Source organism: Sturnus vulgaris, chromosome 5, assembly GCF_052056855.1.
Source record: "Sturnus vulgaris isolate bStuVul1 chromosome 5, bStuVul1.hap1, whole genome shotgun sequence".
Taxonomy (NCBI): domain Eukaryota; kingdom Metazoa; phylum Chordata; class Aves; order Passeriformes; family Sturnidae; genus Sturnus; species Sturnus vulgaris.
In genome coordinates, this window is record NC_142247.1 from 24,528,244 (window position 1) to 24,549,884 (window position 21,641).

The following is a 21,641-nucleotide window of genomic DNA, read 5'->3' on the forward strand; positions in this document are numbered from 1 at the left end:
TGGGCAGGAAGTGACAAGGTCTCCTGCCCTCTCCTTTCAGCATCCTTAAATGCCCTAGGATGAACCTGCCTGTCCAAGATTTCTCCTCTTGGTAGCTGGAATGGTTATGAGATGGTGTCCTGAAGCTCCTTTCTCCATTGTTCCCTGCTCCAACATGTCCTGGGCAGTTTCAGCTGAGAGGGCAGAGGTGCAGCTGTGGGCAGCAGTGAGGCAGGATGCAGTGCCCCATGGAGGGAAGGGCACCGTGCCAACGCGTGGGGCTGAGCTGAGCGTGCTGGGAGCACAGCAAAAGCCTGCAGGCAGCTACAGCAAAGAACTGCTCAGGATCCTGCTCAGTGGAAAGCTACTGGTACAGACACAATTTCAAAGTAAGAGTGGGTTTCAACACTCTGCTGCTCCTGGAAGAGGCACCTGTCTTCTTAATGAGCCTATTCCCATATCAGAAATTTGTTTCTTTTAAAACTCACACTTAGTGCAAGGGGAATATTTCTGTCAGTGCTTTGGTTGCACTTGGTTGAAGACACTGCTGTGACACTTGGCCAGCTTGGCATTTAAAATGGCATTTACACCAGAAAGCAACTGAACCTTAATACTGAGGCAGATGTCATGAGTGAACTTCGATAACTGAATGAGGTTGCTGATAAAAAGACTGAATTGCAGAAGCATGTGCAGAAAGCCCAGTGGAAGACACTGATTCTTCTGCATATGCTTTATTTACTGTACGTGCCTTTAACTTGGAGGAGCAATGCTACAAGAGATGTCACTGAAATTCTGCATTTAAAATCCAGCATTTGTGGTCCCTGCTGGTTAAAGCAGGCTGTCATCTCCAGAAATAGGATTGATGGTATTTTCTAAACCAAGATACTGAGTCCTAGACTTGCTTCAGCCCAACAGGCCAGGGACACATGCTCATTTTTCTCTCTTTCTGTGTAGCATTGCTGCACACAAAGTTGTTCAAAACTGTTTGCAACTTCAACGTTTTTGTTCCAGATGATAGGAGAAGGACAAACAGGCTGAGATCTCTTCTTTTGACATGGAATGTGTAGGAAGAGTTACTGCCTATCCCCTAAGTACAGAATCTCATTCCCAAATGCACCTCCTGATGTGTATTTAGGATGCAGTCCAAAAATCCACAGGACAAAGAAGGAAGAGGAATGAAATTGGTAGAAAATGCATTAAAGAGAAATAGAGGCAAAAAAATTAGAGTTAATTGCTCTACCTGTGTTTAAGCCCACAGGGTTTGTATAGACGGGTGTTAGTGATGAAACTCTCCATTGGCACTGTGGCAAACTTTGTTCTTAAGGCCAAATAATCTATCAAGATAAAAACGTTAAACAAGTCCTTTCCACTTATGCAGCTCAGTATGGCTCAAATTGCTTTTCAGCTGTGCCCAGTGCTTTTGCTGGCTTTTCTAATTAGGTAAGTTAGGAGATGTTGATGCTACTTCCTACTAATTTAAAGACTAGAACTAATTTAAAGAAATTAAAGCTAAAACCCCCACCTTTAAACAATTAATTAATCCAGAATTTGATTTAATAAGGAAGGAAGCAACTGAGGGTTTAGTAATTCAGTCAGGTGGGCGTGCAAAGGAAAATCAGCCAATGTAGAGTCAGTGGTGCAGCCATTGTGGGGGTTGTTGGGAATCAAAGGTTTTTTCTTCTTAACAGACAATTACAAGCATGTAATACATCCAGCCACCTTCTCAGTCATCTTTAACAACCATTTCTGTAAGTCATTACACTGAGTGTAATTGTCAAGGTGCTGCCAGCCTTTGGGGAGAGGCCAGGGCTGCCCTGTGCTGGATGCAGCCAATGCACTACAGGGCAGGGCTCAGTTCAGCTGCCAAATGGGGGCACCTCTGGCAAAGAGGATTTGAGGTGGGGCAAAAAATATTGCACAAGCAGAGGATGAAGAGGGGAAGAAGTGGGCAGCAGTCACCTGAACACCAAGCTGAAAGCAGGAGAAGGGCGAGGAGGTGCTGCAGGTGCCAGAGCTGAAATTCCTGGCAGCCCCAGGAGAAATCCACACCAGCAAGCAGGCATTTCCTAACAGCAACCTCAGCCTGTGGAAAACTCATACTTGGGTTTATCCAAAAGGACTGCAGCTCATGAAGAGGACCCAGGATGAAACAGGGGGCAGGAACAGCAGAGTCCACAATAGCTGTTACAGACTGACAACCATTCCCTGAGGAGAAGGCAGAGGACTCAGGAGTGAAGGTGTAAAGTAGTAGGAAAGGAGGGTGGTGTTTTACAGTTTTTGACTTTGTTTCTCACTATGCAATTTTAATTGGCAATAAATTAAAGTCTCTTTTGCTCTTGATGGTAACTGGCAAGCACTTTTCCCATCTTTCTCAACCAATTAAGTTTCTCTTGTCTTCTACCAGCTGAGATGCTGGGGTGAATGAGAGGCTGGGTGGGCACACTCCCCATCAGTTATCCATAGAGTAGGGCATCAGGTGCAGGAAGCCTTGTGGCGAGGGCAAGCTTTGCTAAAACACATGCAGACTGGAATAAAAGTCAACCATTAGCAACATACAGAAAAAAGCCCCAGCCCCAGCCAACTCTTTCTAACGTGAACTTGCCAGCTTCACATCCTAGAAACTGGGTTCTGGCATATTTTCCTTCTCTACCTCCTAAAAAGGTGTGTAATACTGAACTTTCAAAGACCTTTAAAAATCTCACCACATGAGAATAAAAAGTTCATCTCAAACCCTTAGAGAACATCTTGTCATGAACCTTCACAGCAAAAGAGATTTTTGTGACAGAGGGCCCTTTTCTTATGGCTAAATTTCCTTATGGGTGAGATGTCATTTGATGAATGTAGCCTCTCAAGTTTTATATTATGTTTCATACCATACTGGAATGAAGCAATACTTTTTGCATACTCATGCATATACTTATGAATGCTTTATGAATGAAAACTATAATCCTGACTGGTCAAACTATTCTAACTTGTCATATAAAAATTTAAAGAGATGGCTTCCCAAAATAGCACATGAAGAGTGCATTATCTGCCATGCAGAACCAGTAAAAGGATAATGTTAAATATGAGAAATCTGTATTTCAAATGTGTATTGGTATTCTGCTGAATGACACAAGTATGAGGAGTAACTATCACAGGAATGGTTATCATGCTAAAAAGAGTTTGAGAGCTGCTATGTGAAGACAAGACACTGACAATATGAGAAAAACACAGAATCCTGATGAGATTAAGACTTGTCACGTATTCTGTCCTATTCTCCAAATTTTCTCACTTTCCTGCTCCCAATTCAATAAACTAAACTACAATTGCTATAGGAGGCTTTTATTCTGAACAAAAGCAGTGAAAATACAATTTACACTGAAAGCCCAAGCTGAGACAAGTCATGTTGTTGCTGCTGTTATTGGCTGGCCGTTTTAGGTGGGATCCACTCGTGTATCTTCTTGCGAGTAGTGGAGTAAGGCACATACTGCTCAGGAGTGCCACTCACATTGAATTTATGGTTCTCCCAGATAAATTTACGAGCAACTGGTGGATGAGTAGTTGGAGGGTCATCCGTCATTGAGTGCAGCCAGCGATGCCTTAAGAGGAAAAAAGACATATTGTTATTAAGGAACATCACATGATGTCTACCAAGCCTATCTCCTGACTCCCAAGGGTCCTCCTCTGAAGAGACACTAAGTATTTATTCTGAGAAGGGAAAAAAGTAATTTTAATCCAGTGTGACTTTGAATGAGACTACAGGATATTGATTTTAATTAGTTTCACAAGCATTCACAGTTCTGCCTCCAAGCAATTGAAAGCACACCTAAGTTCAAATTTCCTGTTCCTTTGTATGCTCAGTATTTGGGCAGTGTATTTTGTCACTCTACAGCCTTCACCCGGCTGCCAGGTTAAGGCAGGCACTACAAATGACAAAACCACGAGGTTTGGTTTTGTTGCCTGGGCTTTTTCTTTTAGATTATGAAGATTTGTTTTGGTTTTAGTTACCAGAAGACTACACTGTACAACAATCTCAATGCTATTTTCAAAGCATACATGAGGCTGCCACTTGGGATACAGATTAACGACATAAGGACACCTACAACAAGCATATAAATATTTACTGACTGCACAACACAATGATTAATACCAATCAGTAATAGGGTAATTACCAAGTGATTCCAGTGATTAGCCTTTACCTATGAACTAAATGCCAATCTTTCTTTGTGCAAGCAACATTAATGATCAAGCAAAGCATTTTCCCTAACAATTTACTGAAACTGCAGCAGGGACCAACTGAATTGATTTAATCCCTTTCCTATTTCAGTGCCTGAAGCAACTTTCAAATATGAATTACATTTTAATTATCTGTCAGTTTACATGTACTTCATACTGCGTGTAGTTAATGACAAAACTGAGGTCATGACATTTTTTGCAAGCTTATTTTTTTACTGAGGTAGAATTAAGGAGACTTCTGCTAATCAGCTTTTGCAAAGACTTGACCTAAAAATATGAAGCCCTCTTTTCTAGTTCTATTAGAAAACCTTCAAATTGCATCTTCAGCCCTTAGTAACAAATCCAGCACACTTCATTTATACAGAAAAACAAAACCATTATAGAAGTGGTGAGAAATAGACTGACAGGTATATTCTAAATCCAAGGAGCTCTACAGAAGGTTGGTAATCTTTTCAAATTGCTTCTTGACATGTATTAAAAAAAAAAAAAGGAAAAAAAAATCACAACTTTGGCTACAACTTTAGTACAAAAATGTCACTTTAAAAAAAGTGTCAGCCTAAAGTTCTTTTTCTAGAAGTAAAAACCAAGTAAAACTAAATTTACACATTATAGGACTAAGGACTGCCAGGAAACTGGCTTGAGTATAAAATCAGATGGAACCATAAGATCGTTTAAAACTAAGAAGAAAAAACTGTGTTTAGAGGCAAAGAACAGCTTCCTCTGGGAAAAAATATCCTTTTTGAAGTTTGGAAGTTACACACATGTATATAATGCTCTTCCTCTCTCCACTCCCCTTTGTAAATCTGGTCTCATTCAAAGTGTACATTTCGCACTGCTTTTATTAAAAAAAAAGATAAATGGCTAACGATTTCTGTCTGGAAAAAGGTGGCCCCATAGCACTACTAATCACAATGTGGCCTGATGACACAGGATCAGGTCTTGCTCAATTTTAACCCTGTTGTTTTAAACCAGCCTCTGAAATGCCCTGGCTACATCACACAAAGCTCTCTCACCTTGGATGAACTCTCTTGCCAGGTTCACACCTGTCAGAAGAATTCTGTGTACTACTGTGCTTCACATCACCTCAGGTACCATGTGTCCTAGGACAGCCTGCATCAAGGTTGGCAGAAACGCTGCAAAAAAGCTAACCTGGCAGAGGAGGGATCCTGTGTTCACACCCAACCAGCTCTCCATTGCTAACACAGAAACACTGAGTTTGTGGCATGAGAGAAAGGGCAAAAGAACAGTCCTTTCTGCTAATATTGACTCGAGGACTGCATTTCAAAATGTTTTGCAATATCACTCCATAGGAGCCCCAGCTTTTTAAAACTGCTTACTGTAACATGCTGGCTTTGGCTAGGCTAGAGTTAATATATTTAAAAATAAAAATTAAGGCTCTTATTGCAATGTGCAAAGGATATTAATAAAGTGAATTTAAGTCTTATGTGAATGTGCTACTTTGGGCTGGGATAGAGTTAGTTTTCCTCACAATGGCTGGTATGGGGCTGTGTTTTGGATTTGTGCTGAACCCAGGGTTGATAATACAGAGATATTTTTGTTATTGCTGAGCAGGGCTTACACAGAGCCAAGGCCTTTTCTGCTTTTTGTAGTGCCATGTTGTCAGGGGTGTATGGGATGCTGGGAGGAGACACAGCCAGGACAGGTGATCCCAACTGACCAAAGGAATATTCTGTACCACGTGGCATCATGCTCAGTATATAAAATAGGGGGCAGAAGCAGGTAGAAGGGGATGTTTGGACTGATGATATTTATCTTTCCAAGTCACCATTATGCTTGATGGAGCCCTGCTCTCCTGGAGATGGCTGAACACCTGCCTGCCCATGGGAAGCAGTGAATGAATTCTTGTTTTGCTTTGCCTGTGTACAGCTTTTGCTTTCCCTATTGAACTGTCCTCATCTCTCAACTCATGAGTTTTCCAGCTTTTACCCTTCCCATTCTCTCCCCAGTCCCACTGGAGGGGGAGTGAACAAGTGCCTGGGTTAAACCATGACAGAGGCAACTGACAACACACACACATTCACCTAAGGATGCTTCTGGTAGCAGTGGATAAGGATGCTGCACACAAACCCTGTTTAGGCACCTGTCATCACGTCCCACCACCCTCATGCTCCCCGAGAATCACGCACACCACCAGGATGGACAAAATCTTGTCAGACAGAAATCCAGTAACAAAGGCCCTGAAAGATAGGCTGGAGCAAGCACAGCACTAGGACTGGATTAATGCTCAGATAAAATCAACTATTCCAAGCTTGCATAATGTCTGGCACTTCTGTCATTGCAAGTGTACTTGTCACACATTCCTTGAAATGTCAGAAAAGTTTCATGATATCATTTAACAGAGTAGCTTTACCTGTCATTTAAACTATTGCTGTGAAGCTTTTAAAGACTAAATCCATAAAATCTTTTAAATTACAGCATTTTTGAGTAATTAATATCTTTGTGTTTAAGATTTTCTGGATTTCTGTAACATCAATATGAAACCAGGCTCAAATTTAAACAGATCAGCTAAACTAATCCTTGAATTGCATTTTCTCACCAGTAAGTAAAAATAAAATTGCTCACTGACAAGACATGCCAGTACAGTCACAGGTATTGAAAAACATGAAGAAATTTCAAAAGTTTGTTTAGACAATCAATTCACTATGAATTATGCCTATATTTAGGAGTTTTCAGGGCTTCATCCGGTCACAAAAGATTCCCCTTAGAAGCACATGTGACTTACAAAATCATTTTGGTTTGCAGAGTCTGTTCTCTCAATCAAAAGCTCCCACTTTCCACTTAAAATCTTGAAAACTTTATTTTGGGAAGATTTTCCACTTGACACCTGCCTCAAAGAATAGTTCAAAGCTCTGATATCTCAGACTCTACCCCCAGATGCTCAAGAAAAGCTTTTTATGGACTAGATTGAACAGCATGAATAAAGAGATATGATATCCTGCAGATGGCCAGATTTCTATACAAACTCTGCCTATAAATCCATCGTGAGGAAAAAAGGATTCAAAAGTAATTAATGACTGAAAACCTACAAAGAAGCAGACAACTTGCACAGAGCACAGAAAAATCAGGAGGATGCAAGCAGCTCTGAAGAGGCTCAAGCAGCTTCCTGAATCAGTGAACAGTCACTAGGAAGCAGACTGAGGTCAGCAAAGCCTTTGCACTTTTTCTTGCATAAATGGATAAAAGACACCTAAAAGTATCTTCAAAGGCTCCCAAGACTATGTAGAATTTTTTCAAAGTTTTAACAAATATTTAAAAGCAAGTAGATTTCAAACTGTAGCTACAAGGGACTGGAGCCAATTATATGATGCACAAGCTGTCAAACAAGAACTGATGCTACACAAACTCAGCAGCCACTACCATATGTGCATCTGCAAGGTTCAGGCACAGCCTGCCTCAGCTCACAATGTTTGCCAATTTGTTAACATCCACTTCTTGCCACAAGCTAACCACACTGCAATAAGACGAGAGAAATGAAGATGTAGGTTCAGGTCATAGGGCAGAGAAGGAAAAAGGGACAACAAATGTGTTTATTTGTTTACATATGGGAGTTAATTTTAATTACTCATGCAAGCTACTACATCATAGCAATGAGATGGTATCCAATTTACCTGAAAACACCAAATTAGCATTTAATTGAGTTATAAAACCCCCAAAATTTATTGTGAAGTTACCAGAAGGATGGAAATTTTCACATTCCATTTCTGTTCAATATTTCTGTTTTGTTTTCCGTGAAGGCAAACTTGAAAAGCAGCATTTTGAAAGGAGAATTGCACATTTCTTTACATTTTCTAGTGTGTTGGCATTTAAGTCTGAGGTGCTACATTTCTTCCTGCCAGATCAACTAAAGAGGATGCAGACTATTAAACTGAAGGTAAATTTGCAGTACTTCACTATATGAGGTAAACACTCCTGGACCTCCTTCCAAAGATGTCAGATTTGCACCATAAGGAAATAAACCTCAAAGTACAGGACAGACACAAAAATACACAGGACAGTGCTGGCAAAATGAAAGGAAAAACTATTCTCAAATTACAGCTCTTCTTTCTCCACAGGTTGATATTGAAATAGCAATTTATTTTTAACTAGTGTGTACACTTACACCAGTTGTCAATTTGTTTGTTCAAAGCGTTTGGCCAAAATGCAAACCAAAATACATTACAACAGAAATACACTACACAATTAGCTTAAACACACAGGCCGAGGATTAGTGATGCTGCAATGGAGACATCCATGAAAGCACTAAACACAGTCCCCACAGGCATTGCTATAAACGGATTGAACTTCTACTGTTTATACATTCAAAGAGCACACCTGATCAGTGTGCTCAAAAATGGAAGCACTGAGTTCCTGCCAACAACACTGACTAGTAAGAGACAAAACAAGTATTTGGTTTCTCTCACTAATTAAAAGTGAAAAAGATGAATTTGTGTTGGGAAAAAATGTGCCAAATATCTTGTAAAGCATTACAAGAAGATTAATATTTATCATTCCCAAGGCAAGTATTAAAGAAAGTTTTAAAAAATCGAATTAACTTGTTTATAACAAAGTAGATACCAACACCCGGATTTTGGAAACAAAAAAAAAAGAAAACCCAGAGTAAGAAAGAAGTCAAATAACAGCTAAATCAGAAAAAACCACACGCCTACATATTCTAGTGTGGAAATATTTTTAAAAAGCAACAGTCTCGATTCCCTGGAGAGTAGACATATGTCAAAACAACACTCTGATTTCCTTTAGACTGTACAATCTCAGTACATCCGCTGTCAAAAGACATTACATCAATTATTTCAGAACTGAAAATACTCAGTAACTCCTAAAATGGTATTACAATATGTTATTACATATAAGGCATTTTTTCTTGCTGCTTTTTCTTTTTCTCTATTATCTGAGAGGAGGTAAAGGGTAGCATTTTTTCCCAATTGTTTCCAGAACTTTTCAACAAACCAAAATGCTTTTTCTCCAGTTCATCATACATGAGCTTCACTTGATGGTACTTGAACAACCATTCTCATTCTACAATCCTGAAGGCACATAACTTACTGCAAGAAGATACAACAACATATCCACAAAACTTCACTGAGCTGAGCTAAATTAACTGAATCCCACAGTAAAAACATCAGTGTTTAGAAGAATCATTCAGATCACACCTACCTCTAACAGTGCTATCTTAAATACTTCCCAGTTGACCCACGGATGACAAACATGTATCATACTATCACACCATGGATTAATTACTCTCTTTGTTAATATAAGTAATCTCACACAGTTTAATTTATTTCTAACAAATTTCTGGGTTCAAAATAACCACTCATTACCTGTTGCACAACTCTAGTGTTACACTGACAGCAGCTTGTGCAAAATATTGTCAGTCTCAATTCAGAAGTCTATGCCATGTTAAAAATTTAAGGCAGTATAGCACCAGATTAAAATTTTTAAGAGGTCTTAAAAGACAGCATTAATTCCCAGTCAAAATATTTCTATTTTTAAAGATGTCTCTAAGCTGTATGGAAACACACATCAGTGATTTAGATGTATTACAAGTCTAGGATTCCTATGTAAGAAAAAACATTTAGCATGGGACATACAAATTTATCAGCAAGAAACACCATTCCCTCCCCCCAAAAAGTCCCAAATCCACAAACCTGACTGGTACTGCACAACTAAGTTTCCTAACAAAAATACCTTAGAACAAAAGACTGTTTACCCTTTTGTGCCTCATTACACTCACCAGTCTTGAAAATAATGAAATCTTTATGCTTCTTTTAAAGGAATTATTTCCACATTGATAGAAAACCAAGTTTTTCTACCTCATTAATTTCTGTTAAGCAAACAAGCTACTTAACCCCCAAAACATCACTTTGATTCTCAGGAAGAAACCTTTTACTGAGGTTTGTAAAGAGGCACCAAATATCCCATAAACACAAGCAAAGGAAAAACCAAAATAAAAACCAGAACCTGTGTGAAACAAAACCTGTGCCTCAAAATAAAGAAAATCTTAAAACCCAGCACAGTCTAATAGTGGATAATAACCAAGACTAAACAACAGTTAGGCAGAGAGCAAGGCACGAACATCCTGGTGTTGGAGATTCTAATGTCACTTCCAAAAACAATGCCTTTCAGTTCTTACCAAATAAGACAGAAAAGAGCATTAACCACATTAAACATCATGTAAGGCTGGAAGAGTTTGAAACGAAATTGACCACCTAGAGAGTCTGCCCACACATTCCTCAAATGTTCCAGTGAGAGCCATAATTTTATAATCAATCCCAGCCTTGGCACAGAACATTTGTCACAGGACTAATAAAAAACAGTGTTTGCTCAGTCTACCCAAACACTTCTCTTTTGATGCCACCTTTTGCTGCTTTGTGGCTGAAGTGCTATTCCTGTTCCTTAAGAATTGCAGAGATTTTTTTTACTAGTATACACTGTTACTTTACATGATGTGAGTTTTCTAGGAAAACAAAAAAAGGGTCACCAGCTGTGTCCAGAGACCTTCTGGAACTCAAGGCTGCACAGTATTATTACTGAAATACATGACCAGAAAATAAAACCTTCGTAAAAATTATAGCCAAGTAGCAGTCAACACATGGAGCATCCTGGCACTTTAATGTTTACAACCACAGCAATGTATATAAATTGAAACAATTATGCTGTTAGTGGCAGTGGGTTAAGAAATGTTGTTCCACCATTGCCATATGTTCCTCAGGTTATTGCTTACGATGGAAATAACAAATATTTTACTTCTGGTGGCCCAAGGCTTTGCCAAACCATTAACAGGGAATCACAAGTAATAAAGCAAATTAGAAGATTGTCTTGACCTGCTCAATCTGGCTGGCAAAATGCTTTTCTCAATCCAAAAAGCAGTGAGTGCCTCTGCCAGGACAGCGAGAGATGAACATGAATGCAGTTCAACATTAGAAGTGATGAGTTTGAAATCTTCTGGTCATAAACAAGACAGCTACAAGCGTGAAAACTTTTTTTTTTAAATCTTCTGCTTTGTAACATAAGAAAATATAAGGCAATTACACAATTGGTATCTGTCCATGTTATTAAGCTAAATAGTTTACCATTCAGGGGGCACCATGCTTCCATCAACTTCCCAAAAGGTATTTTTGCCATTCATTTCCTCAGTATATACAACCCATCTGTGCCGACCTTAAGTAAACAAACAGAAATATCATATTAGCTCAAAAAAATAAATTACTTTCTTATAAAGGACAGAATACAGGAAAGGACAAACATTTTGAGTGATAGTATCTACCATAACGGGCACTTATTTTTAAACCAGCAGAGCATTTATTTTTCTAAGTCTTCTGTATTTCCACTGTTACTGTAGTTTTAGATGACTGAATCTAATGCTCTCACAAGGTAGCAAATATTGGCTATTGTAAAAATAATGGGAAATAGGAACTTATAAAATTTTCAGGCAGAGAAACAGTTTGGGACTTTTTTTTCCTCCGTTATGAAAAGTCTTTTCCAAAAGGACATTGCCACTGATAACCTAAGACTAAACTAAATTTCAGCTACACAAAACTACCAAGCAATGTTAACCAGCAAGTGCTTTCCCTGGTTACATTCCAAATTAACCTACAGTCAACAGTTTGGCCTGACCTGTGTGTGTCAATTGCTTATGTGTCACCTGTGTTGCCTTTCTAAGAAGCTTGAATTTAAATCCCATTAATTAAGGTAACAGTAAGTTTAAGCCAACCTGTGCTCTTTGCCCAGGAGTGATCATATAAGTGATAAAGCCATGAGGCAGTTTTAAATGTAGTTCTCCTTTCCCCACTGTTAAACTACCAGCCTTTAGGTCAAGGACCACATTCAACTCTCAATCACATTATCATATAGCTTTACCTACATGGAGACCATATGACTGGCTTATATTTATCCCATATTCATTCTTTCAGATTGACTGTGTTTGCAAATGAATTGAGGGATGCAACAGAGAAACAGAAGCTGTCAAAGCATTTCTGTAAGTCTAAGACTCACACAAGACAAGTGCAGGGAAGTCAGGCAGGCAACAAGCTGTATTTCACTAGCAGAAAGCACACGAGCCAAGCTATGGGAGCTGCACAGTTGGTTGGGAGGTGCTCAAATTAGCACACCTACCAAAGAAGTTTCTTTTGTCTTCATAGTATTTGTTTCCATATTTGTCAATTCCTATCAGATTACCAGTCTTCAAATCATTGACCCTGTGAATTATCAAAACAACAGTTTCAGTTGGCATCCTAACAAAATTAAATTGTGACAGAGGTTTCTTAAGGGTTAGTAAAAATCTGTATACATGTATGCAAAGATATTTTTATAAAAAACTATTAAAGCTTATGGAATGCAACACAATTACCAATTCCTGCAAGTAATGTGCACCCCACTAACAGGATAATAAAAACCATAATAAAAGGCTTTCAGGGACTCTTACTGATTTAACATCTCTTTATAGAACAAGATAAAGTAACTCCACAATGTAACAATTTAACACCCACAAAACTTTAAATACTGTGGGAGTCCCAGAAGCCCACGTTAATCCACTTAGTAGGAAATACTACCATGCTTCTCAACTATTAGTAGCTACTATTTCAGCCTGAATAGCCATTTTAAGTGGTCGGCACTGAAGCAGCACAAGAGACTTCACATGTATGGGCAGTAACCTCCAAGAGAGGAACAGCAATATTTTAGGCCACTGCAGCTGCTTGCCAAAGAAATACATGCTAAACCCTAAACTACAATTCTTACTTTCTTGTTTTAAATTGTGAAAGATCCATGCATTCACCCTGCAATTCTGTGAGACTTACACTGACCCAGATAAGGTATATATGAGTTTCAACTCTTTATACAGAACATATTTTAAATTACTGTAGAAATCAATAATAAAACTGAGCCTATGATTTACATTCTAGTGATAAAACCTTAAAACTAACCAAAGTGCTCTTCTCCCTCTATATCTGCAATTTTGCTTTTCTTTCTGCTGACATTCATCCCAGGTCGTATTAGATAGTGAAAAGTTTCCTCTCAAAGGTTTTAGTTATTTGTAATATTATGCACACTCTCAACTCAACCCCAAGTGAGAGGAGGAACGTGCTAAGATAAAGTTTTTTTGTTTTTTCTCCCAGGGTGCATGAAAGTGACAATCATTCCAGTAGGTAATCATTTTAAACCCCTGTGGTGGCAGGCAGAGAGATCCTCTGACACATCTCTCCTCTGCCAAAGAAACATTCAAACATCTCTGGCTCAACTATACAAGCCTGAGTTCCCAGCTTCAGAAGAGTCACTCGACTGCTGATCTCCCTTCCCTTTTCCCCTCCCTTTCTTGCAAGTGTTCTTATGCCCTTGTCCTGACTTTGTGCCCTGAATAACAATATCAGACTAAGAAGTATTATAATACTAAGAAGCATTTATGGCTTCCCAAGAATATTTTCCAGCCAATTTCACTGAATTTTAAATAAGGAGAATGTTTCCAGCCACAAAGTCTCCTAATAATTTCACTTTATAGCATTTAAATCTTCTGCAGCTGCCTCAGTGGAAAACATAAAAAGAAAAGCTGGGAAATTCAGAGAAAGTCTTCTGACTTGGGTGAATAATTTTTTTCCAGTTACTAGTGATTACTTCCTAAAATCAACTGTTGCAGGAAAGAACACCTTGATAATTCTTCCTTTAAACACCAAGCCTATTCCTTGAGCTGGGATGGATGATTTAATGGCTTGAAAGGTGAGCAGGAGGCAGCAGCTGTTTGTGGTTGGTGTGGTCATGAGGATCGGGCGTGATTCCCCACCTTGTACAGCCAACTTCAGTCTCCTGAAGGAAAAAAAAAGGACAGCACTGCCTCCAGCCTTGCCTGCTCTCTTTTTCTGTGTGGTTGAAGGCTGTGTTAACACCTTTCTACCTTAGACTCACAAAAGATCTCTGAGGAGACATTCATAAAGCTGTGCTTAAGAGGAGCCACTCTGATGACACCTAATACCCAAACTCTTCCACACTTTCATTTCCCCAGCTCCATTTCTTCTTGAGAACTGTCAGAGTAATAGCTACAGCCTGAGAAGGAAAACAAAGTGGAGGAAACAACCTGGGGAAGGGAAGGGGGTAGGTGTGTGACAGAAGATAGTAATTACAATAGCAGTAAAGTGCAAGCCAGGGAAACCATGTATTGTCTTTCTGCTCAACAGGGACTAAAGCCACTACATGAAAATACTGATGAGGCATAATCTGCACCTGTGTAAAACCCTATGTTTAACTCTTCAAAACAGATCAATTTAAGCACAAGAAACACCAAAAAAGGGCCATCATGATGGGGAGGGGTGGGGCGGGAAGCCTTCAAGAAGGCTCAGAAAGCTTGGCTTGTTCATGATAACAAAAGAAACCCCTTAATATATGGCAGGGAATTTTATATTTGCAAATCATCCCTATCCCATATTTCTGACTTCGCAATATTGATTTAAAAAAGGCTTTTTAGCATGTGGTCAGGCCTAAAACATTTACTGGATATATTCTAATACTTTTCCAAGACTATCTATAAAGATAACACAGGTTACTAACACCGCTGAATTTGGATCACGTACTATTTAGACTTCCACCCTACATTTCATCAAGGATCTGAATGAAAAAAAGAGTACCTTTGTAAACCTGCAGCTCCTATTTGGGAGCAGCTTCAAGCATGCTGTATCACAATTTAAAATACTTGTCACAAGAAAGAGATGAGCCGTGAGTGAGGGAATAAAAGAGGAGAAAGTTTAATGTGGACGGTTTAAGTGCAAGGTTCTGTAGTTGGGGAAGAAAGTACTCAGACATGAATGGAAAAAAAGGCTGCAACTTATTTTGCACAAAATGCCGCTAGGGCTGGAGGGCATCCAAAGCTGAGCATAGGTCAGCAGTGACAATCCACTGCCAAAGAGCAGATGTGATCTGCAGTTTGAAGTGAATTGGAAGAAACAGAGCCGGTAAGGCAGATGAAGTAACTCTCTTGCTTTACACCACAGAATTTCAGCAGATGCACGCCTTTCAGGTTTGTACAGTTCAAGAAAGCCACTGCAAGCCTGAGATGACCCAGAGCAAAGAGCACGATGAAGTGCACACAGAAGCCCTGAGTGCAGCTACAGCAGAGACACGGCTGTGGCAACAGGACTGCAGACTGCGGGTGGACACCAGGACACCAGGCCCGGGCTACAGCGACAGCTCGGCATCCAGGAACCCTCCCAGGTGCCTCAAGAAGAGGAAACAGCCGCGGGCCCTGCCTGCTGGGCTCTGAGCACAGAACCCACAGCCGACGGGGACGCGCCGCCCCGGGGAGGGCACGGCACGGCGGAGCGGGCTCCTCCCGAGGCCTGCCCGGCTGAGGCGGCGCTCCCTCACCCGCGGCCCCGCTCTCAAGGTGACCCCGCGGTGCGGCGGTGGCGCAGCGGGGAGGCCGCGCCGTCCGCGCCGGTGCCGGTGCCGCGTTACCTCAGCAGCTGCAGGATGGCGCCGCGGGCGCCGCCGTGACCGCCGATGTGCTTCAGCGCCCGCTTCAGCACCTGCACGTACTCCGCCATGTTGGGGCGGGCCGCCGGCTCGCCCCGCCCCGCCTGCCGGCCCGCCCTGCGTGAGAGCGGCCGCTCGGAACCGGAACCGGAACCGAACCGGAACCGGAACCAGCAGCGAGCGTCGCCCGCAGGGCCGTGGTTCGGCAGCTGCCGTGACACTGCACCCTGGCTTCCCGACTGCACCCTAGAACAATTCCCTACTGCTTACACGGGAAGGTCAGCAACATACAAAGAACTCCAGACAGGGAGAAAAGCCTCTTTGTAATAGAAATGTCTACTGACAATCCCTTATTTCACATAGGTTGCAAGGTCTGTGGTGAGAAAAATGACCAAAACTTGGCAGTAATGAGTCCAGGACTGCCCGGATCACGAATCAGGGGCAGGGCAGGTGACATCTCACCCCATGCGGGTCTGTCACTATCGCAGCTGGGGTTTTGGGAAGGGACAAAGCAGGAGTTGGAGCAAAAAATTAAGTAGGTAGTGCTAAACTTTAAAGGAAAATGAGACCGGGAAAAACCTGTGTCAGCCAGGTTCACAGTGTGGAAATATATCCACTTCAATGTAAAGTCTAGTGGTCTGAGTTTCCACTCAAAAATTTTTTTGTTTTAACACCAGTGGTTTTGTTTTCAAACACAAAACATAGGCTCTGCTGGTTCTGTGCTCTCTGCTCCAACGACAGCATCTCTTCTTCGACAAATCTTAGGCTTCAGTATATTTGTGGCAGGTTATTTGCATTTTCACAGTCCAAAGTCTTAGTAAATTTATTAAATATATTAAAATTTGGTCAGATAAGTGTACATTAGCAGGCATAAAAACAGGCAGGAAGATTTACAGTCAGCATTCGCTCATTGTCTTTAATTTCATCCACAGAAACCGTTATTTTGATATAAACTATGCATGATGGAGTGTAAAATATGAAAGAAGTTTAGTTTAAATTAGGAAGCCAACTTTGGAAACATTGTATAGGTTCAGTGCTTATGTCAGTTTCTAAGCCTATTCCAGATTAATGTAACTGAGATAATTTTCACTGACTGCGAGTATAATTCCATGAGCATTTTCTCTGCTGGCAGTGAAATAATATAGTTGTTTGTTGTGGGTTTTTCCCCCCAAGAGTTAAAATTATCTGGATCACTTCACTGATCCATGTGGCACCATGGTTCTTTGTCTGAGAGCACTGTGGAGGACAAGGCATTGTGACACAAAGCTGGAAAAATGGATCAACTTCTTAATGGGACTTTGATGCTACAGAAGATTTTGTGGGGAATGCTTTCTTAGTAGCTGGAACATTTTACAGCATCTTCTTCGAATTACATTTTAATTTTTTTTTTTGCTATTTTCTCCATTACTTTAGTCAAGTGAGATCTCCACTGAGAATTTCATTACCTCATAACTGCTGAAGTCCCATCACATTTACTTAAATTGCTTCTGTTAATGTGTCACTGTGCATGAAAAAGAGAATCTGATGACTGTGTTCAAAAATTCTCCCTGATCTCGGTGCAAATATCACAGTTGAATACAGTGGAATGCAAATTCAAGTATGTCTTCCTAAGGATTTACTGGGACATCTTTGGGAGACAGCACTGAAATGCTGTCTTGTCACTCAAGGTGCTTGTCAAACTCATGCACCACATGAAATATTTAATTCCCAGGGTTTTTAAATTTAAGAGTCTTGTTAGATGTTGGGTTTTTTTACCCCAAAATTAGCACACTGAACCTCACTGCCTCAAAAACTCTTGCTAAATGCATTTAATGCTGCCATGTTTCTCTCCTCTAGTTCAAGTACATGTCACAAAATTAGTGCCAGAACTCTTTTTCAAGCTTAAAAACCTCCCTCTAAAGTCTGAACACAAGTAATTGGCTTCTTTCCTAACAGAGCATAATAAATAACGTATTTTTCGAAAATAAACAAATCCATTTCCTGAATGACTCAAAGGATGACCCATAACTTCCCTTCATTTTGTTAGCACACAACCATCTCACTGAATCCTACAGTTTCGTTTTTCCTTTTAAGAGCTTTATTCAGTGGTGCAATTCATCTTGAAAACCTTAAGTTCATATATTCTCAGAAAGTGCAAAAGTCAACTGATCTACAGAATAATTTAGTGTTTACATTTTACCTTAGAATAACTCTTTTTATTACATTTGCCTATTCCACTGCCATTTCCTCTGTTTTTAGTATAGAAAGTAATGTAAATTTACTCTGCAGTGGTTCACAACTATGGAACATACATTTGCAACAATAAATGTAAATTCTTTTCTTAATTAAACGAAGAAAAAAATCCAACAGAAGAAAGACTGCTCTTATTTCTGCCCCATCCTTCTAAAACAGCAAAATTCCAGAAGTCCAATCCTCAACACAAATCTCCACAATTCAGTGTCCAATAATAGTTTAATCCAGTCTCTAACCACAGTGTCTCTCACTTTAGTCTAAACAGTGAACTCTCTAATGCTTTCACTAACACATTTTTTTTAGTCCTATCATCCATATATATTTTCCAAAAACACAGTGGAAGAAGTTTTTGTCACTTGGGTTCTATTGATTGAAAAAGTTAGAAGATAACTTCATATCCTGGAACTAAGTGAAATGTTACCAACCATGTACATACTTCATCATTTTCAAAAACAAATTTGAGTATGTAAACTGTGAGAACAGTTCAGCTCTCAAAACCCCCAGAATAATAAATTTACTGGCACTTTTAGAAAAGACCTGCCACTTTGTGGGAAGTGTCTGGGTTATTTCTCCAGCAGTAACTCTGCCTTCATCTTTGATTTTCCAATGGCAACATTCTCCTGGTTAGAGAGTGAAAGAAAAATTCCTTTTGGAACTGTTCCTCAGGTAGCCTTCATTAGCCAAACTACATGGCTGTTCAGTTTGCTCCCTGGTAAAACCCTAGGATGAAGGAGAACTGAAATCATCATAAAGGAGCTCAGACACCTCATGAACAGCTTATTGGAAGGGATTAGACTGCAGGTCTGCAAAGGACCAAAGCCACAGGGTTGGCTGCTTACATGTCTCTTGCCAGCCAACTTTCTTGTCTGGGCAGTTGGTATTGCCAGGATGTTCAGAGCCTGGCAGGTTGGTTCTCTGGATGTCCAGCAGACAGTTCTGCTGAGTGAAATGCACTGTATTAGTTTAGAAGAACCCATGGTGGAGCAAGTTCCATCTGTTACTCTGTTGTTACAGGCAAACATTACTTCTGTGCTATCCCTTTCCCCCTTGCATTTCACACAGAACACAAATATTCCTTATCTCCTTATCAGCACCCCACCACCTCCCCTTAATGCAACCAGAAAAGATAGTTGGGCAAGCATTACTACAAGATCCAGTTATTTAAAAAATAATCAAGAAATGAATTTGTTCAAGCAGTATCAACAGCCACAAAGACCTTAAACATCCAGATGTTGATACTTGAAGATAGTGATTCTCTAGTGGTCCAAATGACTTGCTTTCACCTGCAACACAGTGCCTCTGAGGGCACAATGGGTTCTTACACTCAAGCCAAATGCACAACCCTGACTTCTCATAAAGATTCACCTAAGAGAAAATTGTATTCTGTATTAGCTGTTGTAGATCAGAGGGAGGGTAGGGCTATCCATAGCATGTATTAGCACAAGACTTGGTAAATATGGGAAGAAAAATAAAGCAGCTCATCATAGATGGATTCCTATGATGAAATAGGAATATTCTTTGGAGTTATTTGAGAGAGGCATTAGGAGGTAAGGCAAGACTGGGTGCTAGGGATGTTTGTTCACAGAAGAAGACAAATGCCACAGAGGCGGCCAAAAGGCTGTGAAAGTTACTAGCAGAAGAAAGAGTTATTTCATTACAGACTGACTAGGGAACAGGGCCCTGTAGAAGTTAGTGGATCTAGAGAAGGGCCACAAAAATGGTCAGAGTGCTTAAGACCCACTTCTATGAAGACAGACAGAGAGTTGGGGTTGTTCAGCCTAGAGAAGGCTCTGAGGAGAGCTTCTAGTGACCTGTTAATAATTAAAGGAGGCCTACAAGATGGAAAAAGACATCAGGGCCTGTAGTGATAGGATGAGGGGCAATGGTTCGACTCTGCAAGAGGTCAGATTCAGATTGGACACAAGGATGGAACAGCTGGATTCAATGATCCTAGAGGTCTTTTCCAACCTTACTGATTCTGTGATTCTATGAAATTCTGTATGATAAGGGTAGTGGACACTGGAACAGGGTTTCCAGAGATGCTGTGGATGCCCCATCCCTGGAAGTGTTCAAGGCCAGGTTGCATGGGGCCTTGAACAATCTGGTCTACTGGGAGTTGTCCCTGCCCATGGCAGGGGTTGGATCTATGTGATATACAAGGTTCCTTCCAATCCAAACCATTCTGTGATTCTAAGTACCAAGAAAGGTCAAGTCTTTAAAACAGAGGCAAGATAGAGCCTGGAGTAAAATTTCTTGGGAAAGAGGCTCTAAACACTTATTTCCAGCTCTCATAATTAGTAAACTCATTGCATTAACCAAACTTTATCTTTTACCAGCACACCTTACATTTTCTCTGCAGTGTGTCAGGGGGCAATTAATTTACTTCATGATAAAAACATTTCAGAATTTAAACATGGAAAGAATGACAATTAGTTCCTCATTTGGGATAATGTTCTGGGTTATCGGCACATCCATGCAAATGCCACATTCATTTATAACAGAAGACAACAACAAAAAACCTTACACTTTTTAAATTATCACTGAGAAATCAGTTCTGAAATAGACCAAAACTTGTGCTGATTTCAGTTTTAAACATTAATAAATTCATTTTTTATCCAGTAGTATTTAAAACTGAGATATGTTTACTTGAACATCGGAAATCTGTTTCTTTCAAAAGAGAAAACACTTTGTTCAACCATACTGCAATCTTCAACCTAAAACTGATTCATAATGAATCAAATGCTAATTTCCAAATGTCAATTTTTGCATTATATGACACGAAGATCCATGACTAGGGTTCATTACAATACATATTTCCATACAGCATTTTAAAAACCAAAACATTGGTAAATTAAATTTTACAATAAATTATTAATTGTCAAATGCACAGGCCAGAAAGTGGTAAGTAAGGAAACAAAGGGTTAATTGCAACAAAGATTAGCAAACAGCAAGATACTGCAGCTACCACAAATCCCAGAGACTGAATATAACTGAGAATATTACACTGTGTAATAAAAATGTGAACCATTCACAAACAATTTGTAATCATATACAGTGTTCTAGGTCTGTACTACAATCCGTATAAAACACTACCGAAGTAATAAGATATTGCAATTGTTTTCTATAATAGAAACTTACCATTTATTTTTAAAAATACATCCAAAATAGAGTTTTCCAATTTAGCCAGGTTTCAAGACATTTAAAGTGATTTTTTTTATACAACAGCAAGACAACTACAGTGACACTGTATTGCTTACACTGAAACTGATTTACTACCAAACCACAAAGCCTGAACAAAATGAACAGGACCAGTTTCAAAAACAACAGACTGACTTTCACTGACCCTGAAGATCACACGACAAGAATAAATGTATGGACAGATAGGTTTGTAACTACAGAAGATATTGCAATGAAGGTACTCTTAAAAAAGTTATTTGCACTAGGAATTTTATCAGTATGAAACAAACAACCTAAACCCACATACACATGTGCAACATACAGTTTCATGAAAAATATTTGAACTAGTAAGCTAATTATGTGTAACAGTACTATCATCTTTAAATTATAGGATTCTAAAATGTATAAAATTGTTTTTCATTTCATGTAATTTATATTAAAATGATTTTTCTTGCTCTCAACATTGAAAATTTTAAAGCTGTTGAAACTAAGCTTCTTTCATTGTCAAAGAGTTTTTGGTTGGTAAATGCCACAATTTGGTTAAATCCTGACTGGCTCTGAAA

At 39.7% G+C, this 21,641-nt stretch overlaps 1 protein-coding gene across 1 annotated transcript; it reads right to left on the reverse strand.

Annotated features, from left to right (window-relative positions):
* Window positions 1–3,287: 3,287 nt before the first annotated feature.
* NDUFA12 (NADH:ubiquinone oxidoreductase subunit A12) lies at window positions 3,288–15,803 on the reverse strand. The gene is made up of 4 exons (XM_014889385.2): window positions 15,652–15,803; window positions 12,328–12,410; window positions 11,286–11,373; window positions 3,288–3,560 (listed from the first exon to the last, which is right to left on the reverse strand). The coding sequence occupies exons 1-4, from the start codon at window positions 15,738–15,740 to the stop codon at window positions 3,380–3,382; spliced, it is 441 nt and encodes a 146-aa protein (XP_014744871.2). The 5' UTR covers window positions 15,741–15,803; the 3' UTR covers window positions 3,288–3,379.
* Between the last annotated feature and the right edge of the window lie 5,838 nt (window positions 15,804–21,641).